Below are 14,435 nucleotides of genomic sequence, written 5' to 3' on the forward strand. Positions count from 1 at the left end.
CTGCAGTTGTTGGTGATCATAAGAGATGTTTATGTGCCAAAACTCAACAATGTGGGAAACTCTTAGTCCATTTTGGAAGGGGATACATATTCTGGCAGGCTGGACCCCGATATTTTTTGTATCCCCCTGTTACTTCTTCATTTAAAGAGCTAACAGATTAAAATTTTCTGCAGTTGTTGGTGATCATAAGAGATGTTTATGTGCCAAAACTCAAGAATGTGGGAAACTCATAGCCCATTTTGGAAGGGGATACATATTCTGGCAGGCTGGAACCCGATATTTTTTGTATCCCCCTGTAATTTCTTCATTTATAGAGCTAACAGTTTATATATATATATATATATATATATATATATATATATATATATATATATATATATATATATATATATATATATATGCTGTACATATATATATTTTTTTTTTTTCTATCTACATACAGAAGACCCTATTCCTCAATGCAACCTGAGGTCCTTTACCGCATGTCTTCCTCTCTCACATACCCCCTTTCCTTTCAGCCTACTTTCAAAAAATTAGCCACTAGTGCCTCAAAAACCCAGTAAAAAATGCAAGGATAAATACTCACATCCTAAAGATAGCAGTGTAAATTTAAATATGAAACCACTGTTGCTTCATGCTTGCTCAGTATGAGGGATTGCTGCAAAGCCATCAACAATGCAGAGCCACAATGCCACTGTGGCTCTACACTCTTTCAGGAGAAGTGAATGCTGCTTGGAGAGACTTGATGCAACCTGCTGGGTTTCCTTAGAGATGAAAACTTTCAGACCAAACTGTGTGGTCAGCACTTATAACAATGGGCTGCAGTGCTTGAAATCAATAAAACGTTTAATGTGAAGTCAAAATATTTAATAACACCCTATTCTAATAAAATTGAAATGAAATACATTTTTCTATTTTTTTAAAAAGCGACATCTTTTTTTTCTTAATATGGTTCTTGGTTGAATTAAAATATCTTTAGATCTGATAATTTTGGTAGTAACTTTATTCTGTGTTCATTTGATCATACTTGATATCAGCTTTATATGATCTATTCATGCAGGTCTATCTCAAAAATAAAAATAAATAAATAAATAAACGAACAAGTAGCTGTGATGGACTCAGGAAGGTGGGTTTTTAGTTTCAGCAGACAGACAATGCGACAATCTAATGACATAAAGCTAATATTTTCGTGAAACATCTGGAGATGGCCACAGAGCCGTTTACTTTCTCAGAACGTGTTATACTAAGTGATCAGTCTAGTTTTAAGCGACATAGCAATCCCTTATGATCGCACTAACAAGTGTTACATTTTCAATTTTAACCGGACTATTCCTATATTTCGTTAAGAGAACTAAAACATTTTTATTTTCACGCCGAATTGGCTGGAAATGAGGCGGAGTTGACTGTATACGTTAAGCAAGCTGAATGTGCGCTCCCGATGCAGGGGATACACATTCTGGCGGGGATAACTAGTTTGGCACGACACCGGTCCATGTTGTACCCCACCTTTCGCCCATTGACACCTGGCCCATAGACACCAGCACCCCTTACGAACCCAGCAGGGATAAGCGTGTTAGAAAATGAATGATGGATGCTCTGGGCAATTTATTTTTTCCTTGCAATCAAGATCTTTGCCAACTGGCGCCACAAAATACTATTATTGGGCTTTCTTCGTCTGGAAACAAATGTTTACCACTCTTTACAGGCGCAGCCATGATGAACGGTTGAACACGCTTAGCTGACAATACAGCGATCGGATTGGCTGAGCAGCCAAAAACAAATCACGTGACCTCTTGGTCCGGAGCGCCATAGTTTAGATTTTTTATCGCCTATAACTTATTAATGTGCAAGAGAAAACGTGGGAACATTGGTGTTTTGAGATTACTGCTATGTGTAGCAACTTTTCCCGGTGGAAGAAAGTGGCCCCCTGACAGTTCATACGAAACTTCACCCTACAGATTCTGGCCCACGGACTATTAGTGATGATCAAGTCTAAAATATGTCCCTGTTTGTGCGTTGGTTGTTTAACATGTTGTGTTAAACCAAACTTTCTAAGTGTATCACACAGTTCTTTTGCACTTCTGTCTTCACGTTGACAACGGGGTGTCTGCCTCTCCGACCAAAACTGGGAGTTGGTTCCACAGGAGAGGAGCCTGATAACTAAAGGATCTGCCTCTCATTCTACTTTTAGAGACTCTAGGATCCACCAATAGACCTGCAGTCTGAGAGCGAAGTGCTCTGTTAAGAACATACGGGGTAATCAAAGCTCTGATATATGATGGAGCTTGATTATTAAGGGCTTTATACGTTAGAAGAAGAATTTTAAATTCTAGCCAATGAAGCCAATGATGGGAAGCTAAAATAGGAGAAATATGATCCTGCTTGTTGATTTTCATCAGAACTCTTGCTGCAGCATTTTTGGATCAGCTGAAGACTTTGAACTGCATTTTGTGGACTTCCTGATAGTAAAGAATTAAGACAGTCCAGCCTTGAAGTAACAAATGCATGGACTAGTTTTTCAACATCACCCCTGGACAGAATGTTTCTAATTTTGGCAATATTCAAGAGGTAAAAAAAGGAATCTCTGGAAACCTGTTTAATATGGGATTTAAATGTCATGTCTTGGTCAGAAATAACACCAAGATTTTTTACTTTATTACCAGAGGCCAAGTTAATGTCATCCAGATTAAGTGATTGATTACGGTGTTTTAAACACGGGGAGCTAACTGACACAGCTCCCGCTAGCTTCTTCGAAACCATGCCATTGCTGACGTAATTCAAGTGTGTTTTTACAGTTATAACAAACGTTATCTCCACAAGGGTTTTATACATTGATGGGATATTGATGTTTGTGTTTTCCGGTCCACTCATTACAACCAAATTAAAGCCAAAACATTTTAAAATTAGTGCCGAATGTCCGCTAATCTAATGCTATTGGCTTCCGGAAAACATCCACGTTTCCCGGATACCAATGATTCGTTTTAAACATAAGGTTTGTTTCGTTTTGCTCCACCATCGTTCGATAGTGTTATGGGAGTTATTACTGCATTAATATGGAGTATTAATGTTGATTTAATGGTGTTTTGTATAACTTTAGGATTAACAAATTTTAGCGACCGATCACTACAGCAACACCTAGCTTCCCGGAGGTATAATTGCATTAATAAAATCGAGCGTTCTAAAGTTTACTAATTTTACTGAGAAATCATTCTTTAAAATGTTATTTTATCAAATAATGTTTTGTTTAACTCTGGATTTGCATTGTGAATGGGTTGAAACACACACTAAATGTTGTTCTGAATTAGTTAAGCTAATTTAACCTCATTCTATGTTCTGTAAGATGAACTTTGGTTCTTTAACTTAGATCTGCAATGAACCAGGATTCCCTGAATTATTCTGATGATGATGATCAACCATTTTATTTTGTCCCTTGCTTCTTTTGTTTGTATGCAGTTCCTTAGCTTCTTCTTATCTTCATTTTGCTTTGTAGTTTTAGATAAGTTTCACTAGCCTAGTAGAGACGATTTGTTGATTGAAAAATAGTGTTAATTCAGATAAACAGCATGCTATAGTGATGTTCTTTGGATGTTCATTTTATTTCTGTTATTAATTCTTGAACTTGAAGAGAAGTTGTCACTCATTTATTCTATACGTGAGCAGAGTTTGCTGTTAAAAGAACGTCAGTGCTCGAATCATTCCTTTCAACTATTGTCCCAATGTGATGAATTTAGGAGGACCCAAGAAATGCCCAAAAACAAGTGAGTACAAAATATTAACAGTCTTTATTTTGACGCTGGCGGCGCGGTCCCCTGGCTCGGCTCGCACTCTGCGACTGGCCGCTCCTGAAGGCAGAGTCGCAGGTTAGTGACCAGCAGATATTGGCAGGTTGGTGAGAGAGAAGTAGGGTCACTAACCTGGACGTGCTGAGGGCAGAACTCTGACTCCTTTTGTCGAAGGCGTCCGAGAGGGGGTTATCCAGGGCTCTTTGTCCAGGTCCGGTCCAGGTCTTTGTCAGGGGGAAATCCGTTTAATTCAGGCAGCGGTTTCCAAGGGAGAATCCAACAGAGCGTCCAGGTCCAGGTCCAGGTCACAATCCAGAAAGCACAGACAGACAGGGGGCAGGCGAACTCGTTTTACTCACGGACAGGCTGGGGTCAGAAACACGGTGAGGCAGTCCAGTTCTCTGAGGCTGACAGGCAGGACCCAGGCAGGCAGACAAATCCAAAAGGGGCAGGCAGGTTTCCAAAAACAGAGGCAGAACAGGTCGAGAGGCAGACAGGCAGACAGGAATTCAAAAAAGGCTGGAAGCGCTCACCGTATGGCTAGAGACGTTCTGGCACTGGAGGCTGCGAGGAGCAGAGCTTATAAGCAGCCAGGGCGGAGACAGACACATGTGTGCTGATTGCAATCAGCAGCTCCAGTGCCAGAAACGTTACACCCAATATCATCCCTTCAGCTGATATTCACCAGACAATACCTAACAGACAGAGAGTTATTTATTAAACATAAATAACTTTAAACAGTGTGTAATAGCACAACATGACGTATTAACAAGAATTTATGTAATGTGTCAGATAATGAACCGCAATGTAACAAGCTCCTTATTGAAGTATTTTTAACTAAATGACACTTTTTTAACTAAATTGTTTTTCTTTGATTTGACTTTTTGTAAATAAAGTGTTGTTAAATGTCAAAAAGTCTTCTTCTTTGTGATGTTTAATGGCACTTGGCAAACAACTTGAATGTGCATTACCGCCGCCCAGGATCTCTCTACTAATAGCCTTAAATAGTTTCAGGTGTTCCTGGGCTAAACCATCAATTCCCTATAGATAAGCTTACGCCATTCCAGCAATCTATATACATACACGTTAGCAAATATAAATACATAAATATATACATTTATCATTTACCATTATTAAACAAGTTTAAAACTTTAACATTATATTCTATCACCTTTATGAAAACACCACAAAACCCATGTATACTCTCTACTCTCTTCCCATGGCCTCTCCTGGAACCTTTGAATGGGATCCGGACCCCAGAAGCATTTGTCCAAAGATCCTGGAGACTACACACATTTACCTAAGTTTTAGCCCACAGTACACCTCAGTTGATCCAAGTAACAATTATTTTCTCCTCACAGTCAAAGACCAAACTTCTTGAAGAGGAGCAGCTGTGCAGGGCCCCGAACCAAAGGCTAACTGCTAATTCGAAAAACAGTCTTTACATATCCAATAAATAATTAAAACTTCTGTGCAAAATGTTATTTCTGTACAAATCCACGCTTAAAGTGCAGTGCTGCTAAGTACAGTGATTGTTAAAGTTCTTTCATTAAAATGCCAAGGTGCTCATAATGTGCTGTACAGAGTACTGCAGTAAAAAAACTTGTAACGAAGAGCCCTTTGTTACAGGCAGTAAAAGATGGAGAAAAGGCAGATTTGATGACTAAAACTTTTATTAAAATACATAGTTCCAATAATATTACAATGGAAGGGAAAACGGGAAGAGAAATGACGGTGTCACATAATAGAGTGATACTGTAATATGTGAAGGATGTAAATGATCTATTGAATGTTCCTTTTACAAAAAGTTTTAAGTTTGGAAATCGAAATCAGAAAAGCCCAAGTTAAAGTGTTGTAGCTGTGTTTTTTTGAAAACACGAGGAAGAAAAAAATCAATGAGCTGATCCAAAATATTAATGGAATTAAAGTAAATCTAGATTTAGTTGAATTATTTAGAAATCATTTGAAAAGTCAAAGTTATCAAATAATATTTGATTATCTTAAATTAACACAGTGATATAATAGAATTTAATCTGAGTGACATTCTGGTCTACACTCCAAACCAGCAGGTGGCGCTAAATGCACCAATTCCGTTGTTTGCCAACCGCCAATAAACCCAAGAAGAAGAAAAAAGTAAACAAGATAGTTAAAAGATAAAGGACGGAAGCCAGGCGCAGGTTGTTGACATTAATCAGCTGTCTGCCATGGCTGCTCAGATCCGTGCTGTGGTCTCCGCTCAGTGGCTGGCCAACGCTGTCAAAACCAAACTCGTCGGTCCAAAACTGCGTATTCTGGACGGGTCCTGGTACCTGCCGAAAAGCAAGCGGGTCGCCAGAGAGGAGTTCAGTCAGAAACATATCCCGGGAGCGTCGTTCTTCGACATCGACGAATGCTGCGATAAGAGCTCCCCGTATGACCACATGCTGCCGACGTCCAGCGACTTCTCCCGGTACGTGGGAGAGCTCGGCATCGGGAACGACACCCACGTCGTGGTCTACGACACCAGCGACTTCGGCTCGTTCAGCGCGCCCAGAGTGTGGTGGATGTTCCGGGTGTTCGGGCTCGGCTCGGTGTCGGTGCTGGACGGAGGCTTGAAGAACTGGCTGGCTGAGGGTCACCCGGTGACCTCCGACTACAGCAAGCCGGAGCGGAGAGACTTCCAGGCGAGCCTGAATCAGTCCTGGGTGAAGAGCTTCGAGGATGTGCTGGAGAACATCAAGACCAAGCAGGTCCAGGTGGTGGACGCCAGGTCTGCTGGCAGGTTCCGGGGCACCGACCCAGAACCCAGAGAAGGTGAGGAGTGCAGTTTATTTTACGGGTCTTGAGGTTAGCCAGAAAGAAGTAGTGCATGGCTCAATATTTGCAGCCCTTGGATGGATGTTGTGCGGCCTCTAATGGTGCATTCAAATAAATGACAAAAGACAAAAATGGTTGATCATCACGATCAGAATGATTCAGTGAATCCTGGTTCATTGCAGATCTAAGTCAAAGAGCCAAAGCTCATCTTAAAGAATGCGGAATCAGGTTAAATTAGCTTAACTAATTCTGAACCTTTGGTATGTGTTTCAACTAGGCCTGTCAGTTTTAACGTGTTAACTTTGTTAGACCTAACAGCAACATTTTTTTTGACGCCCGTTAATCACTTCTTTTTTTCCCGCAGAGCTGTCCAGGCTGTTTTGTTTTGTTTTTTTACCCTGAGCGCTTTATTCCAAGAAAGCTAGAGACTGTAGCAAAACAGACCCTCAGCTCACTGTTGCCAAGACCGCTTATTTCATACGACTTTGGGCTTGTTTTTTCTAAAGTCGCTTGTAAATTTCATGAGTTGCGGGTTGCAGTTGTTTTTGGATTTGTTTCTGAAAGTGAAGTCGCTTATTTGGGCTCTAAAATAAGTGACGCCATCGCATTACAGACACGGTGAGTATAACCAGCTGAAATATCCCTCCGCCTCATTATGCGCTGGAGCGCATCCTCCTCTAGACTTACATAGGAGCCGAGGCAGTAAAGACAGAGGGAGGGAAATCTGCTCGTATTTTCTGCATTTTCCGGCTACAATAACCGGTGATAACTGCTGAAAGTAGATTACGCGGTGCAGATCACCATTTTGAGTAGAGATTGGTTCTGAAGATGAGTTTTTACATGCTGATAACCTTGCAGAATCCCAACCCATAAACCATAATTTAATGCTTATTAATTTGTTGTCTTTGTATTTGACAAACTAAGGCTGAATCACGTTGCCAAACGCAGTACCCTGGAGTTACAGTGTCACAAAGCTGTGCTAAACATTTCTTGTTCAAGGGTATTAAGCTCCTGCCCAGTTGCGAGCAAAATATAAGACTCTGGAATGACCTGGAAATTTTAAATCTTTTTCCAGGCTTTAAACTGTATGAACGTGGATATAAACAGCATGCAAAAATATGCAAAGTTATTGTTGTTGGTGTGAAAGCTCAGGATTAGATGTGTGTGAGAGAGAGAAAAAAATTATAAAACTTCGGACTTTATTAAAATTTAAAATTAGTATTACTTTATATGTAAATGCTTAATACCATGTCTATCTTTGTTTAAGAGGCAAAAAAAAATATGTCGGCATGAAATATTTATTTACACATTTGTTTACACATTGTGTAAACATCAGGGCGTCATGATTAGTGATTTAGCCATTATTGGCCAGAGTTTAACATTTTATTGCACCAGGATGTTTTCATTCCAATTCTGAAAAGTGTTTGAAAATAAAAAAAATTATAATATGCTTTGTACAAGCATGTTTTTTACTAGTGTCATTTATTGCAAAATTGCATATTAAAATGCCCAAATAGGCTTTTACACTTTCAGAAATGAAAAGATAAAATATGTAATTAATTTTTGATTAATCTCGAGTTAACTATTAAAATTATGCGATTAATAGCCATTAAAATTTGTAATCGTTTGGCAGCACTAGTTTCAACCCATTCACTAAGCAAATCCTGAGTTAACCAAAACATTATTTGTTAAAATTACATTTTAAAGAATGATTTTGCTCAGTAGAAATCAGTATCTTTAGAACGCTTGATTTTATTAATGCGATTATACCTCCAGGAAGCTAGGGGGCACTGTAGCGATCAGTCACTAAAATCAGTTATTCCTGAAGTTATACAAAAACACTATTAAATCAACATTAATTTTCCTTATTAATTTGGCAGTAATGTGGTAATAATGCTCATAGCACTATCGAACGATGGTGGAGCGAAACGTAAATAACCTTATGTTTAACCGTAGTTGCGTGGTAGCCTGAATGATAATAGCACAGGAAGCTAATAGCATTATGCTAGCGAACATTCGGCGCTAATTAAAAAAGGCTTCAAGTTGTATTGTGCTCATAATGACCGGTCCGGAAAACACAAACATTAATATCCCATCAATATACATAGCTCTCAACTCTCACGCATTGACCGTGTGACACACGCATTTCACTAACTTCACACGCTCACACGCAACACAAGACATTTCACACGCAAACATGGCATTTTTCACGCATAAAAATCACAAAGCCCATCTGGGCTGCGGACGACAAAACTCCGCCTTCTGCTGAGCTGTTTCAGCTTCTTTCACAACTTGTGGCCATCAGTAATTCCTGCTGCAGTTCGTGTTAACAGAGCAGCAGGAAGAGTGATCAGAGTTATGAATAATTTTAGTCTTAACAGTGGTGAAAATAAGCCGGTAAGGTCCTGTACCGCGTACACAGGAGGGGAGGGGGCGGAGGGAGAGCTGCTGCGAGATGACCGGTTCATTCAGAACCAGTCATGGCTGCACGCTGATCATAAAAACAGTTCTGCTAACCAGATGCAGTTTAAAACGCCACTTGGTCTGTTTATACGTTTTGTTTTTATTCATTCTGCATTTTTTAACTACATGCACCGTATTTCTGTGCCTCCGCGCTTGCTCCTCTCCCTCCCCTCCTTTCCCTCGGAGCGGTGCGCTCTGGGCGTCAGTGCGCCCAGAGCGCACTGACGAGAGCAATAGAGATTTGTCTAGTCAGCGCGGTGACTGACTGAGAAACCTGTCGCTGTGAAAGGTGATGAGAATGTTATAAACTGTAACAGTCTAGAAGTGCATTGAGCTGAAAGGAGGGACACATCAGCAGCAGGATCGTGCGTAAAGACGCAGCGGGAACCTCTGTGTGCTTCAGTGTTGCTGCTGAGGGGATCATAAAGGCTTGATGAAACTCAGCCTGATTCACCAATCATGTTATAGATTCACAATGATAAACAACCCATAGATGAATGTGTAACAGTGTAATAATTCGGTCAATAATTAAAATCTACTTAATTTTATTCAGTATTATTTAAACAATTGTGTATTATTTATGTTTTAATCCATTAACTGAACAATAAAGTATTAATATGTCTCTTTCTCTTTTTAACACAAGTAATACATGTCTACTTCAATGTCTGGTGGGATAAAAATGAGATGGAGTTGACTCCACCGGCTCTTCCAGGGTCCGGTTAGCCCCGCCCCCAAACAAGCCCCGCCCCCAAATTAGCATAATCTCACTCCTAACTTTTGATAAAAGTTGAGAGGTCTGAATATATAAAACTCTTGTGGAAATTAAGTTTATAACTGTACATCTGCAACGCTTGGTTTCATGCGAAACCATAAAGTACACCGTTCTAAATAAACCATTTAACTTTTCCTGTTCAACTATGCCAAACCTGTTGGTGTCTCTGTGTCAGTTCAGTTCACTTTGGGCATCCAGTTGGAAGCAGTTGAAGCAGGGAGGGAGAAGGTTGGTTGTCTGATCAGCAGCCATTCGTGACGTTAAGGGGCAGTTTCGGTCCTCTGTGCGGGTCTCAGGCCTGTAAAGGGGGTTTACAGCATGGGGAAGTGGGGCCTGGCGCAGCTGCTCCTGTGAGTCTTTGAGCCGGTTGCAGCGGGCAATTTCAGATCAGCTTTTCCTCTCAACTTGGCCTGGCTACAGGCAAGGAGACCGCTCCACGCCGTTTCAAGTCAGCTTTCCTGCAACAGCTGAAAAAAACATCACAAGGCTGGTTTCGACATGGATGGATTCTTTTACTCGTTACACAGGAGAAAGACTGCAGACTTAGCTTCGATCTAGCTGGCAGTTCTCTGAACTCAGTCAGGTCCTCTGCTCTGCAGAGGATGATGAGAGTTTCTCCCCAATGTTGCACCCACGTAGTAATGGGAAATGAGGGCGACTGTCTGTGGGCAGCAAGCCTTTATAGCAAAGGCACCCTGCTCAGGGGGCAGTTCCTTGGTGCCTGTAAAAGTCACAAACTTCTTTTCTTACAACTCAGTCTGATTTTTCCTCATGGCTTGATGGCACAACATGGTCAACCTTCTGACTGGCTATGCTGCAAACTGGCCAATGAAAAAAACGGAATCTGAACAAATTAGAGATTTTAATGGTCTGACCTCTTCAATCCACTGCAAAGCTAATAATATTGACAACATTTCTCCTTTTCTAAACTGAAATACCATCAATAACTCTTTTCCCTACATTGATGCCAAACCGAGGTACAATGACAGCTATTCCAACCTGATAGCTGTTTCTTTTGAAGCATCTGTATATAGCTGCACATAATTATAATATTTGTTGATACAAACGCTAATGGAACTGTCTGATTTATGTTAATCTGATCAAGATCAAATTCATTAATTGTGACACCTATTGTTCCTCCAAAACTCTCTACCCTTTTCCCAACAAGGCTTAAGCACCTCCAGAGTTGGGTGGCCATCCCTTTGTCTTTTTAAATTGCCCCAGTGATTACACATTAACTGTTTTCTTTGCGCGTAGGCTTTTTATCATGGTTCAGTTTTGGTCTGGCCTTTTTTGCCCTGTTGTTTTTCAGTTCCTCCGCTCACTCAGCTCACCCTTCACTCCCTCAGCAATCTGTTACACCTAGTAATAGTAATAGTAATATCATCTTTATTGTCATTGAAACATACATTGAAACATATATTACAACGAAATTTGTTCTCTGCTTTTAACCCATCACCCTTGGGGGCAGTGGGCTGCCATGTGCGGCGCCTGGGGAGCAATCTGTTGGACACTAATTAGTCAGCACTCACTCTACCTGCCAGCCTTCCTACAAAAGCCTCCCTCAGTCTTCTCTTCCCTGTCGGTTCGTCATCAGTCTCCACTCACTTCACGTCTGTCAACCTGTTTTGCCCCTGCTTGCTGCTGGAATCCTGCCACCTCTGTGTCTCAAGTTAACTCTCTTCCTGCTTCTGGAATTTCCTATCTCACCTCTGAGTTTCAAGTAAGGCCTCTGCTTGCCGCTGGATCAACCTGCCACCTCTCTGCTTCAATCCTCTGCTAGCTGCTAGATTTACCTGCCTCATCTGAGCTTCAAGTAAGGCCTCTGCTAGCTGCTGGATTTTCCTGCCACCTCTAAGCTTCTATAGGCCTCTGCCAGCTGCTGGTTTTCCAGTCTCCTCTGTGCCTCAAGTCAAGCCTCTGTCAGCTGCTGGGTTTCCTGTCTCCTCTGTGCCTCAAGTCAAGCCTCTGCCAGGTGCTGGGTTTCCAGTCTCCTCTGTGCCTCAAGTCAAGTCTCTGCCAGCTGCTGGGTTTCCTGTCTCCTCTGTGCTCCAGCAGCCCTGCTCTCAAGAACTCTCTCCGGTCCGTCAGCTCCTGCTCTCATCTACACCCCAGTTCTAGTCCAGTCCAGCCTCTTTGATTTCATCATCTTTCTGTCAATAAACTCTCAGTAAATAGCTTTGTGTGTTTGGTGTGCATTCTGGGTTCATCTTAGAAAAATTTTGACACTTTTATGATAGATACATAACATATAAAGACCAAAGCAAAAATGCATATTTAAGGCGCATTGTACCAGTTTATGAAAACAACAGAACATTATTCATTAACTAACAAATAATGTTTACACTTTTTCACACCTCTTTGTCTTCCCATCTCAGATTCTGTCTCTGGACATTTCCCTGGAGCAATCAACATGCCCTTCACGTCTTTCCTGGATTCGTCTGGAAAGCATCACGGCACCGAGACCCTGGCCAAACTCTTCAAGGAGGCCGGAGTGGACCTGGAGAAGCCTCTCTGGGCTTCCTGCGGTTCTGGAGTCACAGCTTGTCATGTTATTCTGGCAGCTCACCGGCTTGGGTACTCTGGGATCGGGCTTTATGATGGATCGTGGGGGGAATTTTTCAAAAGGGCCCCTCCAGAGTACATCATTTCAGAGAGGGAGGGAAAGAAGGGATGATTCATATGACCAACTTCCATTTGTTCTTTGCAAATAGAATATCCATCAATTCAAGCTGTGCATTTTATTTTTAATGTAATTTTGTATAACTATATAGGTGATTGAATTTGCCCAGCAATCATAAGCATTTTTTCTGAATTTGAAGAAAGTGAGAATAAAATGTTTTCCTTCCTTATTCCTAACTCACCAAAAAAAAAAAAAGACAGAAACTCAAAGGAAAACTGTCTTTGTGTATGTAAATATCTGGTTTCAACATGTTAACTCAAAAATATGGTCATATTTAACAAACTTGAACATTACAGAAAAGATAATTTGTATCAGAACACATATTAATTACACATAGACTGATATTTACAAGTCTTTATTTCTGTTATTTGTTGTGATTTTCTGCTTATAGTTATACTTTCGAGATTAAAATAGAAATTAAAAAATGTAATACAGAAACGTGGGCTGAATGAGAATTACATTTACTAGCTGCTTGAAGGTTATTGTCAAATGGCGCTTTTAATCTGATATACGAGCATCAATGTAACGTAAATTCTAATTTCCTGAATATGTTTCTACCTTTATGGGTGAAAGTAACGCAGGCTTTCCTAACAGCTTTTGTGTCAATGTTAAAATATTTTATTTGCCAACCAATGCTGCTGCATCAAGAGTCCATAGAAGTGCCTTTAATGTGTCTAATTTAACTTACCATAAAGTATTTTTTTCTAGCAACTGTTACATTTCTGTTGAAGTAATGCTTCAGTGTGAAATGGTTCTTTGTAACCATTGTTTAGGGTGTCAGATAATGCTGGATTTTGTTGGAATAAATGTGAGCACATGAGAATAAATGGGAATCGTGGTGGAAAGATAAACAGCAAATAAGCATGACTACTATATGCAAATAATATATATATGTTCACAGGGGCTCTGCTGCAGAACATTGTTTTGTATCCCAAAGCATCAAAGCTACTAAATCTCTCTATGTATTTTTTTTTATTATTAATAAGAAATACAAAATAAATCTGTTGAAGTCTGTTTTTTTTTTATCACATAGTGACTCCCATCTAGGAAGCTGGGTTGAATAATCAGCAGCACAAATCCCACTGCATCCCGTACAATTCCTACCAGTAAAATTAGTCTTTTCTCATTACCAGGTTCTGTTAGGTTTGAAATTTCATTCAAACCCAGCTTCACATCTTATTACGTTCTTCTGGGGAGCTACAGTCATTTTCTCTCCAGATGTCTTTGTCATTTTGAGAATCATCCCCACAGTATGATGCTGTGATAACCATGTTTCATGGTGGGAATGGTGTGTTCAGAGTATTTTTAACCGTAGAGTATTTCGAATGTTGATCAGTAATGTCCATTTTTGGTTACATCTGACCACAGCATCTACTGCAACCTGTTTGTTTGCTGTGTCCTCTACAGATGGACCTTCATATGGCTTTCTTTCAGCAGGGGCTTTCTGCTTGACTGTCTTCCATAAAGGCTATATTTGTGGGGTGTACAACCAAGGGGTTCCTGCTGAAATGAAAGAACCCCCACAGCATGATGCTGCCACCACCATGTTTCAAAGTGGTGGAGGTTTATTCAGGGTGTTTGTTTTTCTGCAGATAGAGCTTTGCATGATGTCAAAAATCTGCTTTATGGTATCAACTGATCAGACAATGTCCCCTTCAATGCTTTTGAGAAACTTTGTCATGACTTTCATTTCGCAATTTTTTCGAAGACCATTTGCAATTCCAGTAAAAGCAACAGTTTCATGTCACAAGAGATTATCCTGTCTGGGCTGTAGATGTCTGCAGCTCCTCCAGGATTTCCACGTGGCTTTCCGCTGCTTCTGGGATTAATGCACTTCTTGTCAGTTTCATGTCTTGGTAGGTTTGCAACTGTGTCATACTCTGACCAATTGCCCTGTGACCTACATTGGGATATCAGAATGAAGGGGACAGAACATAAA

The 14,435-nt window shown here is 40.5% G+C and overlaps 1 protein-coding gene and 1 long non-coding RNA gene across 2 annotated transcripts; one reads left to right on the plus strand and one right to left on the minus strand.

Moving 5' to 3' along the window:
- Positions 1-3,763: 3,763 nt before the first annotated feature.
- Positions 3,764-3,953, minus strand: LOC118566386. The gene is made up of 2 exons (XR_004932974.1): positions 3,915-3,953; positions 3,764-3,842 (listed from the first exon to the last, which is right to left on the minus strand). It is a non-coding gene; the product is annotated as an uncharacterized LOC118566386 (long non-coding RNA).
- A 1,964-nt stretch (positions 3,954-5,917) lies between these two features.
- Positions 5,918-13,500, plus strand: LOC105916076 (3-mercaptopyruvate sulfurtransferase). The gene is made up of 2 exons (XM_036148324.1): positions 5,918-6,575; positions 12,192-13,500. Exons 1-2 carry the CDS (start codon positions 5,987-5,989, stop codon positions 12,488-12,490), a joined length of 888 nt encoding a protein of 295 aa, XP_036004217.1. The 5' UTR covers positions 5,918-5,986; the 3' UTR covers positions 12,491-13,500.
- Positions 13,501-14,435: the final 935 nt, after the last annotated feature.

This window comes from Fundulus heteroclitus, chromosome 16, assembly GCF_011125445.2.
Source record: "Fundulus heteroclitus isolate FHET01 chromosome 16, MU-UCD_Fhet_4.1, whole genome shotgun sequence".
NCBI lineage: Eukaryota > Metazoa > Chordata > Actinopteri > Cyprinodontiformes > Fundulidae > Fundulus > Fundulus heteroclitus.